General features: G+C 43.8%; 1 protein-coding gene across 27 annotated transcripts in view; it reads left to right on the top strand.

Annotated features, from left to right (window-relative positions):
• Positions 1–20199, top strand: part of MAPK8IP3 (mitogen-activated protein kinase 8 interacting protein 3) — a 73938-nt gene that overhangs the window by 47596 nt on the left and 6143 nt on the right. For 10 of the 27 annotated variants that reach the window (XM_066560943.1, XM_066560928.1, XM_066560942.1 and 7 more), the window contains 18 exons: positions 2306–2363; positions 3314–3466; positions 4778–4859; positions 6573–6724; positions 7323–7379; positions 7872–8042; positions 9095–9221; positions 10039–10134; positions 11346–11507; positions 12430–12595; positions 13045–13230; positions 13840–14023; positions 15395–15514; positions 15782–15862; positions 16550–16617; positions 17690–17838; positions 18620–18791; positions 18892–19005. In XM_066560943.1, the coding sequence (XP_066417040.1) occupies positions 2306–2363; positions 3314–3466; positions 4778–4859; positions 6573–6724; positions 7323–7379; positions 7872–8042; positions 9095–9221; positions 10039–10134; positions 11346–11507; positions 12430–12595; positions 13045–13230; positions 13840–14023; positions 15395–15514; positions 15782–15862; positions 16550–16617; positions 17690–17838; positions 18620–18791; positions 18892–19005 (2298 nt within the window). The remainder of the gene's footprint in view (positions 1–2305; positions 2364–3313; positions 3467–4777; positions 4860–6572; positions 6725–7322; positions 7380–7871; positions 8043–9094; positions 9222–10038; positions 10135–11345; positions 11508–12429; positions 12596–13044; positions 13231–13839; positions 14024–15394; positions 15515–15781; positions 15863–16549; positions 16618–17689; positions 17839–18619; positions 18792–18891; positions 19006–20199) is intronic. The other 17 variants (XM_066560934.1, XM_066560932.1, XM_066560931.1 and 14 more) reach the window with 5 other exon arrangements.

Below are 20199 nucleotides of genomic sequence, written 5' to 3'. Positions count from 1 at the left end.
TTTTCTTTTCTTTTCTCTTCTCTTCTCTTCTCTTCTCTTCTCTTCTCTTCTCTTCTCTTCTCTTCTCTTCTCTTCTCTTTTTTGTGCATTTTTTTTCTGCATTTCTTTTATCCACTCATCATCCATCCATCCATATGTCTTGCATCACCTTGGTTTGGTTTTTTGTGGTGGTGGCAGCACCTCTCCAAGAAGCAGAATGCAGCTGCTCTGTAGAGGTGGTTTGGGGATTCTGGTCTGTTTCATTGTAGTTGATTATCTGCTTTGATGCTTCACACTTTGCCTGGCTGTGAGAGGAATATGGTGTAGGTGCTCTGCTGGACAAGGCTTTGCCCAGACCTCACCTCCCTTTGCTCCATGCCCCAAAGGGTTGAAAACTGAGTTTTCTTCCATGAGCAGAGCTGTCCCATTACAGCCTGTGCAAGATGATCTTGTGGTGCCATTACATGGCTCTGGGAGGCTTCCTCTTGTTCTTTATTGCCAGAGGAGCCTTTCTGACCTCTAGATGGTTAAGGCATAGGGCTGTCACTGCATCACACACAAGTAGAAGCTGTGGTGAAGGATACTGATGGAATGCTGTGTGGCCTTTAGTTCTGGCATGATAGCTCACCCTCTTCCCCAGAATTTTTCTCTCCCAAAAACAGCTGCAGAGAGGGATGACTCAAGAATATGAAGGAAAAAAGATTTAATCCAAAAAAGATGCGGGTGAGCTCTTCCCTTGATGTTCTTCAGTTCCTTTAATGTTCTTGTGCCAATGTAATGCCTTACAGGCTAAATATTTAATTGATTATTTGTGAAATCACTAAAAATAAGCAAGAAAAAAATTCAATAAACTGAAGACTTCTGAGTCTTCTGACTGATACGCGGCATGTCACAAAAAGAAAAAGGGCTATAGATCCTTCACCTTACCAACCCCAAACACACTGTAGTTTGCATTGATATTAGTGTTTCCCACTGTTGTATGTTGGAAAACACATCTCTGACACACATTGGCCTGAAACATCAAAGTGATTAATTGTCTGCTACTGATTTTTCAAAAGTTTTTTGAAAATGCTGCTTCTTACTCATTCTTGCTGGGAATTTGCTTTTGTCATCATAAATTCATCCCATTTAACTGTGGGAAGAGGATCTGTGTGTTGGAGTGTTTTGGTGTGTTCTCACTTTTCATGCCCTGCCATGTTCCTCTAACTTCCGTTTAATTCAAGTTTGTGTTGTTTTTATTTTATGCAAATACTAATTAATCAGCAAATGACCTATCATGAAGACTGTTGATGTCTTTGCTATGAAAGAAGAGAGAGTTCAGAGGGCAGGACAAATACTGATTGTGGGGAGACTTCTTCATGCTCTGGGACCTGTGGTGAGATATGAGCTGCACCCCTTAGCACTGTCCTCCAACAGGGAGAGGCCTCTCTGCCTTCAGCTCTCAGGTGGCCTCTTTTCCTCACTATAAGACAGAGACCCTGGGACTCAGCAAGTCCCTGGCAGTGGGAAACAATCCAGATGTGCTTTTGGTCCCTAAATTTCATTGGTTTTATGAAATACTGAATTCAACCTTCACTCTTAGCCCCAGATGTGTCAGTGTTCTTGTAAACCAGTCTGCAGACTGCAGGTGTACGTGGATGCCCAAGTGCAAGTGCAGTGTCTGCTGTAATGTTGACTGTGGGTCTGAAGTGGTGGAACTGAGACTTCACATTTTAAACATCTGTGAGAAAGCTGTTAGAGCTAGGTGTAGCAAGGGACAATTTGAAGTACTATTGAAATTGCTCTAGCAGAAGGTCGATAATGGGGAAGCCTTTCATGTGATTGAAACTCATCACAACCATGATCCCAAATCATGCAAACAGAAAATTTGGCTTATACTAAGAAAGGAAGAAAATCACTAGTGTGCGGGACAGCAGCTTGGACAGTGTTCTGCTATCCTCTGTGAAAAACCCATAAACTCTACCTTCCTTCAGTGTGAGGAATGATAAAAACTGTTTGCAATAGCTCATGGCTGAACCAGGAGTTACTGCCTTGACTTCCCTGATTGGTATTAGTGAAGCTCTCCCCTCTGTCCCTCCCAAAGAGGTTTGTGTAGACTGGAGTGAGAAGCTAGATCTGAGTTTGGACTCTCTACAGGACACATGGGTGTCTTTGCTGGTACTGTTGGCTCATTCAGGTAGAGACACTCCACTTTACACACAGGACACAGGAATCTAGGGAAGCCTAACAAAAGTGATTTCTCTTCCTAAGGCATAAGTTAGGCAGTACAACAAAAGCTGCATGTTTCTAGGAGAGCAGGTGAAAACTGCCTGGCCTTTCTTTTCAGGAATGGGCAAAGAAGTGGGCAATCTGCTGTTGGAGAACTCTCAGCTGCTGGAGACCAAGTAAGGAACTGTCGCATGCTCTGACCTACCTGCCTGGTTATAAACAAGATGTCACCTTGGAGTAGGTCTTGGCCAAAACTCCTTCCTCACTTGCTTATCTAACTGGTTGTCCTGAATATTTGTTCCTTCACTTGTAGAAGAAGAATTACTCTCCTAAGCTATTTCCTAGCTATTTCCTTTCTGCAGACACTTGGATAAAGCCTCTAGGCATGTGCTGGTAGGGCCTGATGCCATCTGAGATAAGTTTCAGGCTTTAAATTCAGTGGGAATCCCTGTGTTGGTCTGAGCCTCTGTGAGGATGTTGCTGATAATAAGGTTTTATTTGCAAGGTTTGTCATTAAAAAAAAGAATTGTCATTGTTGAGTTCTTAAATATTTTGTAGTTGATGGAGGAGAAGCAGACAATGTAATGAAGTTGGTTTTTGAGAAAAGCTGGCAAACCAGCTATTAAAATTGAGGACATGGGAAGAGAAAGGCCAAGTACTCCCAGGAGAGAGCTGAAGAACCTACTGTGATGGGAAGCTACTGATTTTATAAATGTAAGATGTTTTGGAGCTGATTGGAAATGCATATTTCTATTGCCATCATCTACAATTATCCTCAATTGCAGATGACAGCAATTCTGAAGGGTGTATTTCAGACTTTAATTCTGCCAAAAATAGATAGGTTGCTCTACACATGCCTTCTTCGGTGTTCTGTCATCTTCTGAAGGAGAGGTTGATTTGTTAGTCAGGATACATAATTGTCCTGAACAATTATGGTGACTTCTCTGTTCTTCTGGAGCTCCATCTTCCTAAAGTTTAATTTCCCTTGAGTCATAGTTGGACTGAATTGTTAAACACACTTGTTTCAACTTTCCTAGTAGCATCTGTGACTTTAGTTAAAGATCTCTTTTATGGACAACTGCTAGTTTGGGGCACTTTTGCTTATTGTCCCTTTCACACCTTTAAGAAATGCTTTGAACGTTGTGAAGAATGATTTGATTGCCAAGGTGGACCAGCTGTCTGGTGAGCAGGAGGTGCTGAAGGGAGAACTGGAAGCAACAAAGCAGGCCAAAGCCAAAATAGAAACCAGAGTCAAGGAGCTGGAGGAGGAGCTGAAGAGGTGAGTGATTACCCCCCTGCTCCAAGGAACTGGGAGTGAAGAGTGGTAAATCCACCTCCTCTGTTTTACGCTGGCTGTTTCATTCGTGGGATTAGCACTGGCATTCAAAGGTACTTTAGAGAGCACAAGAAGGCAGGATTAGGATTCTGAAGGAGCAGCTCCAAACCTAGGCTCCCTGGAGTGGAGCATTTAGGGTGTAAATTTGCAATTAAAAGCCAACCAACAACAACCAAAACCACCCAAAGAAGGGGAGTTTCAAGACCAATAATTTTGAAGGAAACTCCCAAGAACTTGATCCTCCTAGCAGCCAGGTTAGGTGTAAGAGAAGTGAATGCCCATTCATTTACTGAAAGAGCTCATACAGAGTTGCACAAGAAATATTTAAATGCCTATATCAGTAATTGTTTCATTGCTCATGTTAAGACTGAGAAGAGGCAGAAGAGATTCTAAATTCTGATACAGGAATATGTATCAGAATTTAGAATATTTTTATCTTCCTTTCAAACTAGAGAAACTAAAGCCCAACTGCCCAGCAAAGCCTAGGATGGTTTCACATCCATACACACAAAGCTGCCTCCTGGAGCTCAGAGCAGAACAGTTCCATTGTGGCTGGCTGTGCATGACTGCAGGTGCTCAGGGCAGAGGACAGGGTTTGTTCTCCAGCTGGAATCTAGAAGGTTCTGTAGTCTGAGCTCAGAATCACCAAGAATAACACAGACTGGTCTCTTTATTGTTCAGAATGTATGAAATGAAAGTAGTCTTGCAAGCAGGGAGATTTTTAAAATGCCTTTTGTAATGCCTCATAAAGTAGGAGTTCAAAGAAACTGAAAGCACTCAAATACTTTCAGTATTTTTTATCAGGGTTTGGTGTTCTTTACCATTTTGGGAAACTGTTCTTCACGTTAGGGGTTTTTTTCACTGTATTGAATCACAAAGAATCAGACAATCTACTGAAACCAGAAGCAGTCCAGCCAGAAGCATTTAAGCCAGAATTTTCCCTATCAAAAATGGCTCAGTTCTCATCAAATATTTGAATAGATGCTGGTTCAGAAGCAGAAACTGGCTGAATTCTTCCAGTGGTCAGTATTTTGGTGCTCACAACAAATGTTTGAAAAAAAAGGGGTGAGATCGGTGAGGCTGTTCAGAGTAATGTGCTGGAAGAGGGAGGGAAAATGCCAGAGAAGCATCTCAGAATTTGTACACTTGGTACACATGGTGATGGATGCAGCCAGAATTCCCATAGCTGGTTCTCTTCCCAGAGCCAGCCATGGTGTCACTTGCTGTTTTGATCCCTTTCTTCCTGTTTCCTAGAGTGAAATCTGAAGCAATTGTTGCCCGGCGAGAGCCCAAAGAGGAGGTGGAGGATGTAAGCAGCTATCTCTGTACAGAATTGGTATATGACATTACTAAAATGCCTGCGGGGAAAGGGGGTTGATTTACTTATCTGTATTGCTTCATGTATATGAGTCCTGAGATGCAGATTGATGTACCTTTGTTAGCAATGAGGGCAAGGGTGGTGAATGGGTTGTGGCTGATGAGCATGAAATCCCTTCATACAACTTTCAAACCAGAATCTGGCACAGAGGAGCAGCTGACCTGGTAGCAGTATGTGCAGGATGTAGTTTCTGTGGCTGAGTGCTAGAGCACTGCTCTGCTCAATACCATCCCAATTTAGAATCAAAATCTAGTGTTCAGTGTGGATTCTCTCAGGGTGTTATGACTGTCAGGCTTCTCCAGAAGAGCATGTCCCCATGTAGGCAGTGAAGATGTAGCTGTGAGGACTGAAATCCAGCTTACACAGTCAGCTTTGCAAGAGTGACTACCACCATGTCTTAGTGCTGTGTTTTTCTTGTTAATTCTTTTCAATAAGCTAGTATTGCCTGTTACAGCGTACAGGCAGAGAAGGCTTGTGGGCTGTTCTTCTAGGACAGCTCTTGAAACTATTTTGACTGGGTTAGAGGCTGTTCAACAAAGACCAACTGTAGCTGGAAAAAAAAAAGGCAAATCAAGCAGTAACAAGATTTTCCTTGTAAATGTCCCTGCTAGGAAAAGGAATTCAATACATTTACTTATGCCATGTTACTGTTTCTTTCTTACACAAGGTATCAGACAGGTTCAGTTTTAGCCTAGATCTCTTGACTTATTTGGAGTGAACTTGGTCTGTTGAGAATTTAGGTAGATGGGAACATTTTCAAGTTGTGCTCATGAGCTGCTGAAGAGAGTTGGATTTGTTTTCAGTTGAACAGACAGGAGGTCTGGTTCTTTTTATAATTTAAAAAATAATTGACAAATTCCTTTTTGTTTATACAGTTCTTGTTTTGACTAGTCATACAGATTTGATTCAAAGTCCAGGGAGGCTAGAGAGGGACTTGGGACTTGGGACTCTCAGCAGCACTTACCAACCAGGCTGAGCTTGGGAATTGCCACAGTCTAGCACAACCATGTGCCACCTGCTAGTAATGAGTTCCCGAAACCCTTGCAGTCTTTATTTTGGGCAGATATTTTTTTAGTCATGTTGTTCTCATTTTCCACTTTTCAAAAGAGACAAAACAGACTTTTACTCATTTTGTTCCCAACCCAAAGCTGCCTCTGCCCTCATTGGAAGGTCAATATGTGTCACCAAAGGGGAAAAGGTGTTTCCTTAGTTTCCTGTATCCTACCTTTATCCATCTGTACTAGCAGAAAACCTCCTTGCAGTCCTCCTGAGAGGGCAGGTGGCATTATGTGGTGCTCCCTGCTGCTTGTGACGGGCTTTGCTATGAATTGAATCTTTGGTTTCCAATTTCTGGACCAACAGACCACTGTCAATTCTTACCATTCCTTGCAGACTATCAAAGCACCTTGCTGGCAATAGTCCCACACTGGGGTCTGTGTATGCGAGGGCTGTGTGTTCAAGTTGGTGGTGATTCTCATTCTAGTTTGCATGGGTTTGCTGAACCCATGGAGGTCCATGGCCATAGTTTGGAGCTCACTGTCTGAATTATCTCCTCATATGGGGAAATGGGGGTGAAATCAAACACGGCAGGAGAAGAACTAACAAATATGTGTCTGTCCCTGACGTACCTGGTACTAACCTCAATCCCATTCCATCTTTTGTTGGCTGAAGCAGTGCTCCTCCCCTCTGCAGGACAACATTCCCATTGCCCAGCGCCGGCGCTTCACCCGTGTGGAGATGGCCCGGGTCCTGATGGAGCGCAACCAGTACAAGGAGAGACTGATGGAGCTTCAGGAGGCTGTGAGGTGGACAGAGATGATCAGGTGAGCCTGGATGTTGGGTAACATTCCTGTTTAGGACAGAACCTGTTCATGTTTTACCTTGTGGTCAGTGCAACCCCTACCGACATAGGGTTGAGAAGTACTGGAAGTTTTCCAGACTGTAGATGCTTTTCTCCTAACATCAATTCTTTCTCTCCTGTTCCTCAACCTAGGCTGCAAATCTCATGTTACCACCGTTATTTGGGGACACTGGACAGTTGTTTGTCTTGCTTGTTTCTTGTATGCTTATTAATCTGGGAGAAGCTCTAGGGAGGAGTATTGCTTCTGAATGATGAGTTCTAAAGGCTACGGCTTGAAGTGACTCCAATGCTAGGTTCGGTAGTTCCCACACTGTCTGTGGCAGACAGTTTTACAGGGAGTTTATAATCACGTTAAACACTTACTTGTCTTTCACATGAGCCTTGTTACTTAAAGTGGTTGGGTGTGCTTGCATTGAAGACCAGGGCATGTCCCATTCCCTGGTGTCTTTTGAAACATGTTAGAATGAATTCTGACTATCAGCATGGCTTCCTTGATGGAAATGACCTGATGCTTGGCAGAGATGCAGAAATTAACTTGGTTCTGCTGTGTTTGTCCATAGAGCTTCCCGTGAGCACCCATCCGTGCAGGAGAAGAAGAAATCCACCATTTGGCAGTTGTAAGTTCTTTGGTGGTTCGTGCAAGATTAAGAAAACGGGGAGTGTTGCCATTTCTACTTCAGACAACAACTTAATAGACTCTGACATTAATGTCGGATAGAAGTTGGCTTAACCCATTTGCCTTCAAGGGCTTCCTTTGTCCTTAGTGAAGTTAAAATCAGATCTGACCATGCACATTGACTTTGTTTCACAAGCTGAAAAAGTTCATGAGTATCCTGGAATAGAAACTTTCATACTCTGTCCTGGTTTATGAGGACACACTCACAGTCAGTTGTAATAAAGGGCTGTTTTTAGAAGGTACCTATTTCTGGAAGCTAAAAACACCTTATGCCAATCAAACCAAGGATGTAGGTCTGAGTTTGAAGTAGAGCAGTTTTTGTGACAGGCTTGCAGCCTTTGATCCCAACCTCTTGCTTCCCTTTTTGTGTATCTATGGTGCTTGTCTCCCCAGGAGCCTTTTCTCTTACTTGTTGGCCCTTTTCTGTCACTAGCTTCAGCCGTCTGTTCAGCTCTTCCTCCAGTCCTCCCCCAGCAAAGAGGACCTACCCCTCTGTGAATATCCACTACAAGTCTCCCACCACGGCGGGATTCAGCCAGCGGCGCAGCCACACCATGTGTCAGATCTCCTCCGGCAGCCGCACCCTTGAGTTCTTCCCTGACGAGTGAGTTACAGGGCTGTGTGCCAAGCCAGGCTCCCCTGCAGCGCTCCCAAAGAACAGCAGTGTTTGAAATAAGCTGTTTTCCACTTTGGAAACAGTCTGTGTGATGTTAGTATGTCTCTGTTCTCTGTGGCTTATCTCCCTGAGCTTTCACCCATCAGTTACTATATGGATGGGTTCAGCAAACCTTGTCCTCCCAAACATACAGTATCCATGGCTTTTCAGGCCATGATGGATCATCTCAGCAGGGACCATGGGAGCTCCGAGTGGCCCCACTCTAGTTCTGCACTTGTATTTGCAGACCGGGATGGAATGAAGGAGTGTTTTTGTGGTGGAGTGTGATGGCAGCATCAAGACAAAGGGATGAAATGTCTGCACAACCCTTTTGACAAGGGGTTTAAGTGAAGATAAAAGTTCTCTCCACAGCACATTAAAGTTCCAGTAGTTGGTTTTAATTTAAACCATGCTAAAAATGAGCCTCTGGGTATCACTACTACAGTCTTACCCAAATTCTTTGTGTTGCTGAGATGAAGGGAGAAAACTCTTCAGTGCTTTACATGACTTCACAATGTGTTCTGCCATTGCAAAGGTTGTTTGGTTCCACATGGGGTGTGTTTTTATGGAAGGACTTTGGAGAATGTGGTGGTAAAGTAGGATAACTTCTATAATAAAAAGGATTTGTTGAAAAGACACTGTATCTTGTAGAAGGGTAATTTTAAAATTTTAGATACCCATTGCCGTTATTCCATCTTTTTCTCTTATGACATCTCACAGTCATGCTTTGTGATCCTTCTCTAAAACCTGTTTTTGAAGGGCTCTTGTAACATCATAAGAGGTGATGACAATGACTTGGCTTGCCACATTGCTCAGGTGATGGGTCAGAACTGCCTGTGTCTGATTCTCAACACAGTTTTTCTGTCTCTGACTCCTTACATCTCTTTTCACAGTTGGATCTGGTTTGCTGTGTGTGCTCTCCCTGATACTGGCTACACTCCCTTCACCCTCAGCTCCTCTCTTTAACGATCAGCTGGGTGACGCTGTGCTTCTCTCCTCAGCGACTGCACGTCCTCGGCACGCCGTGAGCAGAAGCGAGAGCAGTACCGGCAGGTTCGGGAGCACGTGCGGAACGATGATGGGCGGTTGCAGGCCTGTGGCTGGAGCCTCCCAGCCAAGTACAAGCAGGTAGGGACCATGCTCTGGACAGGCTGAGTGGAAGGTGACATTAGTCATTAACTAGGGACCTTAGTCATTAACTATTAAATTTAGATGTACCATGTGCATATTTTGTTTGTGCGATAATTGTAGGCCATCACAGACCAAAGTGATGTTCTGTATATCTCCACCAAAGTCAATGGAAGGACTTTGATTCCTCTGCATGAAAGTACTGAAACTGAAAAGTACCCTAAACCAGAATCCAGTTATTTTTAAACTAAATTTCCTTTGTTATAATTGGGCTGGAACATTAGTTATTTCATTTATACTCTGAGAACTTTTACAGTCATTTAGTATGAAAATCAAATGCAGTTTATGCCCACTTCTTCCCATCAGTAGCACAAAATCAAACAACATCAGCCTCATTTGCTGACTTGTGACACATTTAACTGGTCAGAGACCTCCTGAAAGGGAGGAGCCTGGCAGCATGGCTTGGAGGTTTCAGGCCATAGAGTCATTAAGTTTGGAAAAGACTTTTAAGATCACGTCAAACTGTCATGATGGAAGGGAATGCTAGTTGTCCTGACTCTTTGCAGGGAGCATCTTTTCTCTATCAGCCGGGCAATGTGTAGCCTCTGTGGGCCATCACTGGGGCACTGATGATTGTGAGATGGTCTCTTGGGTGTGCTGCTCCTCTCCCCTTAAGGACTCTTGTTTCACACAAGATGTGATAGGAAGCCTCAGCAGCAGCCACCTCTGGTTGGTTCTGTCACACTGATTCCATCTCTCTTGCTGTATCCCGGTGTTTGCAGCTTTATACTGTCTTTTTTGTCTTCTCTCCCCCTAGCTGAGCCCCAATGGTGGTCAGGAAGACACTCGCATGAAAAATGTCCCTGTGCCTGTATATTGTCGCCCACTAGTAGAGAAGGACCCAACTATGAAGGTATGTTGTTTCTGCTTACCGTGCAGTCCAGAAAGGGGACATGAAATAAGCAAGGGATTTGGGTCACTAAACCTGCCATTTTTACAACAATCTCTATTATTTAGACATTATATATTCCAAATTCTATCTTCCACTTCCTTTTTTTGAATGGTGTTTGTAGTGAATGTAGGAAAAAGTATTTTAGGACAAAATTCTCAGCTGGTTCTGGTTGCTAGATTCCCTGCTGCTCCCTGACATCTTTTGCTTTTTTTGAGACAATTCATCAACAACAGCAACATTTTATGCTTCTAATGCTTTTGCTAAGACTCCTCAAGGTGTAATGGAAACTAATATAAAAATTCATGAAAATGACCAAGTGAAAGTAAAAACACATTTCATCACTCCTTAGATTTTACTGTTGACCAGAATTCATTGGAACCAGGCAAGTGTTATCTGGAGTAGATTTTTGTGAAGGCATATCTATTAATACTAGAATGTCCTGAGTAGAATTGCAGTTCGGTATAAGCGGTCATCTGTGGCACACTTACCTGCTGTAAGTGGTTGTTTTGAAATAGTCAGTTTGTCATTACTTCATTCAGAGATGATTTTTAGAAGTCATCCTGATGGTTAAATTGTAAGAAAATTTTTATGCTGTTGTTTCTAGAAGGCACTAGGTGTGATCTTTAGATAATGTTCTGTGCAGCACCTTTTCTTGAAGGTTTTGGGTAAATCTAGTATTTCTGTAGTCCTCTTCCCGGTATTCTCTTAAAAAGCTCCCTGGAAATAATTCATAGGAGGCTAGCTGGATTTGATTTCAGAAAACTGCTTATTTGGGAGCTAAACCAGCGGACTGTTTTTCCACACTTCCAGAGATGGGGCAGCCGCAGGCTTCTCTCTGGGTAACTTCACCACCCTCACACCCTCACAGGGAAGAATCTCTTTCTAACACCTCATTTAACCTGTCTTCTGTCAGTTTGAACACATTAAACATCTGTCATGTCCTGGCTTGCATTGCTGCAGTGGCTAAAAAGCAGTGATGTTGCTGGGTAGAGATCCTCTGCCTTACCTCTATCAATCCGGATATCTTCTAGTAGAAATCATCAAGATCTGATGTTTCCAACTAAATGTTTTAGATATTTCACATTTTACAGTTCTCCACAAAGGTGCCTAAATTCAAAGAGATCACGGAGCCTGCAGAATTCTTAGTTCAGATTCCTGCTTCTGTTTCTTAGCTGTGGTGTGCAGCTGGAGTAAATCTCTCAGGATGGAGACCTTTGGAACAGGAGCCTGGGAATGGGCAGAAACTAGATCCTGGGCATGATCCTCTCACCTGTGACAGGGAAGTGGAAGGTGACAACAACAAAAGTAACCATACATCTCCTGAGAAAAAAAAGGTCAGAAAATAAAGTGGGTTTTTTCCCTCCGACATTTTTTCTCATTTCATCCCTACCATACCCCCTCTCTCAGTATCTTTGTACTATGCCATAAAATGTTCTTGTACTTGTGGGACTGTGCTGTGGTGTGCTGGCTCTTCTGTAACTTTAGGTGTGATCTGGGACAAATCATCCAGTATAATTTTTTCCAACTTTTGCTTTTGAAACGTTTGGAATTTTGAATAAAATCCTAATAATAAGGGCAATGAAATGCTTGGCTGAGGTTGCTAGGAAGATTTTATAGCCCTCATCATTGTAAATTAATAAATCCATTCAGGGAAAGCTTTGTTAAAAGAACATGGTCTGTGAGTCCATTTGGGCCTCTTGAGATTTAATCCATTCTGGTTTTCGGTAGCCTTAAGTGATTTTTTGGTTTTTTTTATTCCTGTTTAAAAAACCAAGCTGTAATTTGCAGATAATCGTACAATATTTTATGCTGTCTGGTTTGTAGGGTTTTTCTCCACACCTGTCTTATATTGCTGCCTTATACTCTCCCAAGACCAGCTTGCTTAAGCTGATCAGTTGGGTGCATCCCAGACTCACAGCATTCTGGATGACTGAATATTCAGTGATACATTTGTCAGACAGAAAACAGAAAAATTAGTGGCCACATTGCTCTTGCCCTAAGGAGTCAGACAGGCTCTTTGGCCAGTGCTCTGGATACTAGTGCAGTAACATGAATGGAATCAAATTAATAAAAATAAAAATATAACTGATTAGACAACAATATAAAAAAGAAAAATTTCTTCTATAGCTCTACTGTAGAGTAGAATATATAATTTAAAATAAATTACACCATGTCTAAGTGTTGCCAAGCACTGTTAAGCTCAGGTTGATCCAAGAGAAGTGCTGATCATGCCCATGTGTGTCTGCTCTCCCAAAGGCAAAGGAGCTCTATGAGATGGATGCCACATCCAGCCGTGTCTGGATCCTCACTAGCACGCTGTCAACCAGTAAAGTCGTGATAATTGATGCCAACCAGCCTGGCACAGTGGTGGACCAATTCACTGTCTGCAACGCTCATGTACTCTGCATCTCCAGCATCCCCGGTGAGTGAAGCCCAGGCTGTGGTCTGACAGGGTCCCTGCCCCACTGAGGAGTAATAGACGTCCTCACTTGGGAGCTACCCCCCGGGCTGTGTTGTGTTCTGTAATTGTTCCCCAAAATCATAACCCAGATCTTGCCTTCCTGTAGGACCTTTCTGTGGAGATCCCTCCCTGTTCAGTGTTCAGTAAGTCTTTCCTTTGGTATAAAATGGGTGTTTTTTGGAAGCAGGAGTGAGCCTTGTCGGGCATGGAAGGGCTCTGTACCTGTGTTGGATACTGATACTAGGGATGAGGGGATCTGCTGTGGATCAGGCTGCTGATGGATGGTGTGGTGCTTCCCCAGGGTGGTGAACCCTGAAGGATCAGAATCTCCCATCATTAGGGTGACCTCAGGAGTACATTAAATTAGCAGTGATTGCTTGATTTAATGAGAACCTGTTCTTTGCCTTCAGCGGCCAGTGAGAATGACTATCCCCCAGGCGAGATCTTCCTGGAGGGGGATGTGAATCCCGAAGAGTCAGCTGGAGCAGATGGTGTCTTGGCAGGGATCACGCTGGTGGGTTGTGCAACCCGCTGCAATGTGCCACGAAGCAACTGTTCCTCACGTGGGGACACGCCTGTTCTGGACAAGGGACAGAGTAAGTTTTGGGATGTAAAACTTAGTGACATATCAATTACAGCTAGTCCTGTACGAGCTCATGGTGTTACAGCCACATCCTCTTGTCCCCAAGTTAAGCACTTCAGAGGCCTCCAGAATTTTGTTACTACGATACAGGACTACCAAAGGCCCTTTTGGTATATTTCTTCTTAGAGCCCTCCTTTCTTCTCTGATTCACATGCTGCAGCCTGGTTGCAGGAATCATACAGCAGAGTATTTTGGGCATGTGAGATGTTTGCCCTGCTACAGGTGCTACTGTTCTGATTGCTTTCTCCCCTGAGTGTTGGGAAGCCAGTTAAGCTCACAAGCAAATCATACTGCTGCCCTTGATGACTCCATACTGTAGTGACAGTCTTGGAGCCCTTCCAATGCTGTTGTGCTGTGCTAGTCATAGATTATGCTTCACTTTAAAATAGTGTCTGTTTCCCATCCAGGGAGAAGATACCTGATGAGCTGCTGTGTCTGTGGCACAGGCCCAGGGCTTGATTGAGTTTGGCAAGGAAAGATAAAGAATTGACAGCCTGATATCTATATAGTTAACTCACCAACTGATTCTGCAGCATGTTTCACATTGTTCATTGTCCTCCAGGTGAGGTGGCTCCTGTCTGCAATGGGAAGATCAACCAGTCTCAGTCTACTGAGGAGGCAACAGAGGCTACAGAGGTACCGGAAAGCAGTGCCAGTGAGGCAGAGCTGACACAGGCCCGGCCTGGGCCCCTCACCGAGCATGTGTTCACAGACCCTATCCCAGCCCAGGCACTCAGGCAGAATGGGTAGGTGAGCTGGGGTCAGAATAATGGTTCTGTTCTATTACTGATTTGTTTTCATAAGCTTTGGGATAAGAGAAGCAGCCTGAGCTTCTGATAAAGTTCAGACTTCTATCAGTTTTGTGCCCAAGAAATTTTATAGATGGGATAACAGGGAAGGAAAAGAATGTCATGAAAACAGACATGGCTCAGCCTGCAACTGACTGGGTCAGCTGTTAGAAATGCAAATATTTGACCTCTCACTCTGAACTTAGACTTGTGGTTAAGGCAGATCTCCCAAAGTATATGTACACTTCATGTTCTTACTGACAGAACTTACTGAAATATGTGTAGAAACAATGATTGATTTACTTGGTTACTTTTACAGCACATCAGAGTACCTCTGATGTGCTGTAAAAGTAACCAAGAAAGTGTATTCACCACTCAAAAAGTTCTTAAGACAAACAATGCTGATGTGATGGCCTTAAGAATAGGGTGGAAGTCTTGGATGCAGATTGTTCCTTGTTGCAGTGTGATGCAATATCCTGCTTCAGTTACCCCAGTCCCTTTCCCAGGTGTGCCAATACCTTCTCCCTTCCCCTCCCCTTGCCTCCTGCTGAGAGCTGTCCCTGTGATTGGCAAAGTTCAAAAGATGCTACTCAGCCCTGGGGGGCATTGGGCCATCCAAGTGTCACTTGTCCCCTGAGCCTTCCCCCCTCCTACCTGGTTGGTGGCATACTTACCCCTTTCCCTCCCCCTCTCCCCGGGCTTAAAAGACACGGGACCATGCAGTCGCTATTCTGTTGGAGCTGTTACGAGATTCAGAGATCTGTGACCCTGGAATAAAGCTCTGGATGAAACCCTCCGGCAGAATCCGTCTCCTTTTCCCTTCACCATTGCCTAAAGCCTTTCCACCAGAGGTAAAACTGAGTTCCTGCTTGCCTGGACTTGTTCCAAGTGCCAGCTGCCACATCCAGCCAGCCAAAGGTGTCTCTGAGGTGAAATACCACAGCTGCCTTTGGTCCAGCAGCAAGGGTCAGACGAGCCCCTGCACGTTCCATCTGGTAATATTGGGATCATATCTCAATTGTTCCTGAATGCCAATGTTGTTCTAAGTTGCTTCTGTTGAAGCTGCAAATGAACAGGGAAAATATTGTTTGTGTAATAGTCTTGCTAAACTCAGCTGGGGTCTGTAGATTTGAAGTACTTGTTGTTTGTAAGGGCAGGAGAAAGGAAATACTGTAAATTGCAGATTTACAGTTGAAAACTACCAGAGAAGGAAGCGATTTGTGTCTTCAAGGGCCCATATGTGTCTGTGAGTGCCAGGCGGTGGGCCTAGGTGGGCATTCTGTGTACTGCTGCTGCTAAATCTCTAACACCGTTCTTTTGCCTCTTCAGGGAGAATGGGCAGCTGAAGATGGAGCCCAGCACAACACTGCCAGATCAGGAGTCAACCAGGGATGCTGGGACCTGCACCAGTGCCGCCCCCACCATGTGGCTGGGAGCTCAGAATGGCTGGTGTGTTCCCCTTGGGCTGGCAGATCTCTGTGTCACGTCCCTGCTCTGGGCTCTATTTTTCAAGTCCACACACCTTTTGTTTATTGCTTGTTTCTGGAGAAGGTTTCTATTCCTCATTTCATTGCTCAGCTCACCATAGTCTCAGGGATTTAACATCATTTTCTTACCTCACCTCCACCTTTCCTACCAGAAGGGAAGACTCAGACCTGAGCAGGCTGAAGGTGTGGGGCTCTGCTGCTAACCTCCCCAATTTGTCCTCTCTCACAGGCTTTATGTGCACTCCGCTGTGTCCAACTGGAAGAAGTGTCTGCACTCAATAAAGCTGAAGGACTCTGTGCTGAGCCTGGTGTAAGTGTGTGTTCCGAGGCACCTGAAGGAGAAGGTTTTGGGCCTTAGTGATGCTTTAGAGGGTATTATCAGCTGTTGGTTGTAGATTTAGAATCAGAGAATGGTTTGGGTTGGAACAGACCTTAAAGATCCTCTTGTTTCAACTCCCTGCCATGAGGAAGGATACTTTCCACTAGACCAGGTTGCTCCAAGCCCCATCCACATTCCCAGCCTTGAACACTTCCCAGGGATGTGGCAGCCCCAACTTTTTCTTTGCTTTCCTAAGTGTGTTGTTTTGTGAGAGAAGTTTCCCAAGGTTTTTGTAGTGGGAAAGCCTCATATCAACCCATTTTTCTGCTCAGTTGTGGTCCTGACCTGATTCAGTGAATACATGTCTAGCAATATCAAGATGAAGTAAGTGGGGAGGAGAAAGGCAAAATTTCACTGAGGGGTAAATTAGGGGGAATTTGTTGAAATTGATGGTGTTTGTATTGTGAAGGAGAAGAATTCCCTCAACAGAAAACTCACAGATGTGATGATCTTACTGCAGTGAGAGTGGTGTGATCTCTTGCAGGATGTTCCTGCAATGCTAAACTGACTGGGAATTCTGGAGACTATGTAAAGATGGTGTGTATAGATGGCAGGAAGAGTTTTTGAGTCCCTCATTTCTACTGCATTTTTAATGTATTTACTATTCTGTTATTTCAGGCATGTGAAAGGGAGGGTCCTGGTTGCGCTGGCAGATGGAACACTAGCCATATTCCATCGCGGAGAAGGTAAGAATCAATGTAATAGAGAAAACAAAGTTTGGCTGAAAGTGTAGCAGTGGATTAAACGCTCTTCCAAGGTGAGAAATTTGCTGGCTGCTGGGGTACAAACACCGAGTTAAAACTCATGGCTATTATACACATCATCAATATCCTAAACCATCTCAGCTGTACTCTAACACCACTTCTTGAGCTTTTCTGAACAAAAATGTATGTATGTACTGTGTAGTACATGTGGAGTAAATGTGACACTTTCAGGAATACATATGCTGTGCAGTTCTTTGAGGTACACTTAGTAAATTCAATTTCTGGTCCTCTTCACTGCTGTGGATTTTGTTTCCCTATGGCTTGAACAGTCTTAGCTATGTTCATATCTGACAGCACACGGGGATTTGCTAACTATGACTAAAGAACTTAGTTATTCATTGAGTAGCAGTTCATTCAGCAAGCAGAAATATAGAGTTTTCTGGGCTTGTGCAGTTCAAATTTTGATTCAGCCTTTGTCATGAGCTCAAGCCTGACCATTGACACATCAAAATTGTTCCCATCAGAAATAAGATAAAGCTTCATGACATAGAGGCTTCCTGTCTGTGAAGGACACAATATCTGCCTGGTTATTAAAAATAAGAGTGAAGAAGGGAGATCTGATTACTTTTCCTGGATTTAACACTTTGGGGGAATTATGTTGAAGGTCTGTGACGTGAGGAAGCCCCACCACAAGGACTGTATGGCCCATTTCCTCTTAAGTTTCTGCATAGTCTTTTTCAGCTGTCTTCCCTCTTCTCTCACTGCTTTTGTTGTACTTGTTAGAGAAGCCTGTTCACTTCATTGCAATAAAGGATGTTTAAATTGGCCTGATTCGAGTGCTGTCAGACATCAAACTAAACTTTATTGTTACGTTTCATAAGTGTAAGGCTGTGCCTGAAACAGGAGTCATAGGAAGGTCACAGACATAAGTAAACTGAGCATTTGAGTATCAGCTAAACCTGTATACGAACATATATATAGAAAGGTAGAGGATTCTGTTGTATGCTCACGTCATGGAGGAGATGCATCTTTCTACACTTGTTTTTTAACTCAGATGGTCAGTGGGATCTCAGTAATTACCACCTGATGGATCTTGGCCACACTCACCACTCCATCCGTTGCATGGCTGTGGTCTATGATAGAGTCTGGTGTGGCTACAAGAACAAAATCCATGTTATCCAGCCGAAGACAATGCAGATTGAGGTAAGAGAGCACATATGTGTCTATGCATGCACACACTTGTGTTGTATTTATTCTTAATAGCTCTTGACCAAGATTGTCAGTCTGGGTCATATTATGATCAAATCTGCCAGGGGTTATTTGTTCCTTCCTCCCTTTGCAGAGCAAATTCTATCAGAAAGTATAAATTGACAATTTTCTTTGCCTTTACTAGGGAGTCTGTGGGGCCATGTACTGTCCAAACATAGGTGTTTGTTTTACAGTGACTCTTCACATATAATCTAAGGCTTCTCCATCTTTAGGCATTATGGCACAAAGGAACAGTGCAGTTAGCAAGCCCCTGGGATCCCATTAAGAGAAAACAATGTTTAGAGCCTTTTGGGTGAAAATCAGTACAGTGGTCTTGGTACAAATCTGAGAATCCTTGAAGTAATTCTGATTGAGGAGAGAAGAAGTGCTGGATCTGAAGTTCACATTAGTGAGCCAAAGCAGTTTGATCTTTGGAATTTATCCTGGAGTTGTGTGTTTTCCTTTTTTATCAAGTACATTGAAAGCTCTTGGCGTCTAAATGTTCTTGCTCCTGAAGTGGTCTGAAAAGACCATCAATTCTGCAAACCTGCCAGACAGCTGCTCAAGCAAAGAATTTTTTGTGTACAGTAATGAACTGCTGGGATCAGCTGGCATTAACACAGCTCCTCCAAGATCTTTGGAACCCAAACAAGTAATCTCAGTTGAAAATTGAGTATGTGTATATGTGGAGTATAGATAATGGCAAAACTTCTGTGAACTCACATTGGTATTTTAGAAATCCTTTGATGCCCATCCTCGTCGGGAGAGCCAGGTGCGACAGCTGGCATGGATTGGAGATGGCGTCTGGGTTTCCATCCGCCTGGACTCCACACTGAGGCTCTACCATGCCCACAGCCATCAACATCTGCAGGATGTCGACATTGAGCCTTATGTCAGCAAGATGCTAGGTGAGGGTCTGTTGCTTACTGAGCTCAAGGCAGAATTTGCCCAAAGCAGACCTTGCCCAAAGGCACCACTGACTGCCCAACTCTCATTCATGCTTCCTAGGCACTGGAAAGCTGGGCTTCTCCTTTGTGCGGATCACAGCCTTACTCATTGCTGGCAACCGCCTTTGGGTGGGCACTGGGAACGGTGTTGTCATCTCCATTCCCCTGACTGAGAGTAAGTGACATTTATTCAAAGTACTCCTGCATCTCTCCTAAAAAAAAAGGAAGCTTTTAGGTGTTATTTGTGCAGCATGGCAGGTGGTTCAGGCAGGCTGATGCTTTCCTGACATTTGACACCCTTTAATCATAGCCATTTCAGGGAGAAGAGCCCAGAGTATGAGCAGCCCTGGACCTTGGCAGAGCAGAGTGATGTGAACTGATTCTGTAGCTACTGTGAAACAGGAGAAACAAAGCTTTGGGAATTGTAGTAAGTCACCAAAAGTAGATCATGGGATGAGAAGTCACCAGGAAATTCCACTTTGGCCTAGTCATCTAAATGTCTCCATAGCAGTATTTTCCAAAAACTGAGCTTAGAAAAGCTCCATTTACTCAGATTAGGGCTCAGCTTTATCAATCAAGTAGAAATAGGTATCCTACACCAAATCCAGTCTGGTGAGGGGACCCAGCAGTAAGAGTAAATAGGTGAATCTCTGGAGCTGGAAGTTTAATTGAAGCGCTTACTAGTCCTGTTCTGAACCTGCCTGTCAGCATCTTATTTTGAAGGTCTTATCCAGATCACCATGGGGAAGTAGGATTTGAGACTGATTGCAATTGCTCTCAACAGAAAGCAGCCAAATGTGTGTTTTCTCACCAATGCTCACAGGAAAGCTGAGAAACAAATACCTCTTGTGTAAAAAGAGCAAACCTCTTGTAATCCTCCTGGAAGTCAGACTTGGGATGGTCTCCTCTGAGGGCAATGAAGTTGGATGTGTCTGGGGTTAACACCAGGAGGGCAGTGAATTTTGGTCATTGCAATTTTGGTCTTGTTTCTGAGTTCCTTTTGAAGCCCATTCTATCTTAAGGCTGCTGTCCTTGTTCTGAGTTAAAGTTTTTCCCTGCTGTAAACCAATTGCTTTATCTTTGTGTGTTCCTGTAAAAATGTGGTAAGCAAGAAAATCTCACTAAAAATGTAGCAGTGGATCCTTGTGACACAGTCCCTCTCCCACCTCAGATACCACGTCTGTCCCTGCATGGTAAGAGCAAAGTTAGAACAGAGAACAGAGTTAGTATCAACTAATAGGAGCTTCTGTAGTGGTTTCTCTAGGCTTTAAACTATTTTTGTTGCCCTCAAATTATCTCCCAGTAATCACCTTTTTCTTCTCTCCCATCCTGCCCGTCACTTCCCATGCCCCTCTGTGTTCCCACTCCC

The sequence above is a fragment of the Molothrus aeneus genome, chromosome 16, assembly GCF_037042795.1.
Source record: "Molothrus aeneus isolate 106 chromosome 16, BPBGC_Maene_1.0, whole genome shotgun sequence".
Lineage (NCBI taxonomy): Eukaryota > Metazoa > Chordata > Aves > Passeriformes > Icteridae > Molothrus > Molothrus aeneus.
Note: the sequence above shows the minus strand (reverse complement) of the source record. Positions and strands in the feature narration are given on the sequence as shown.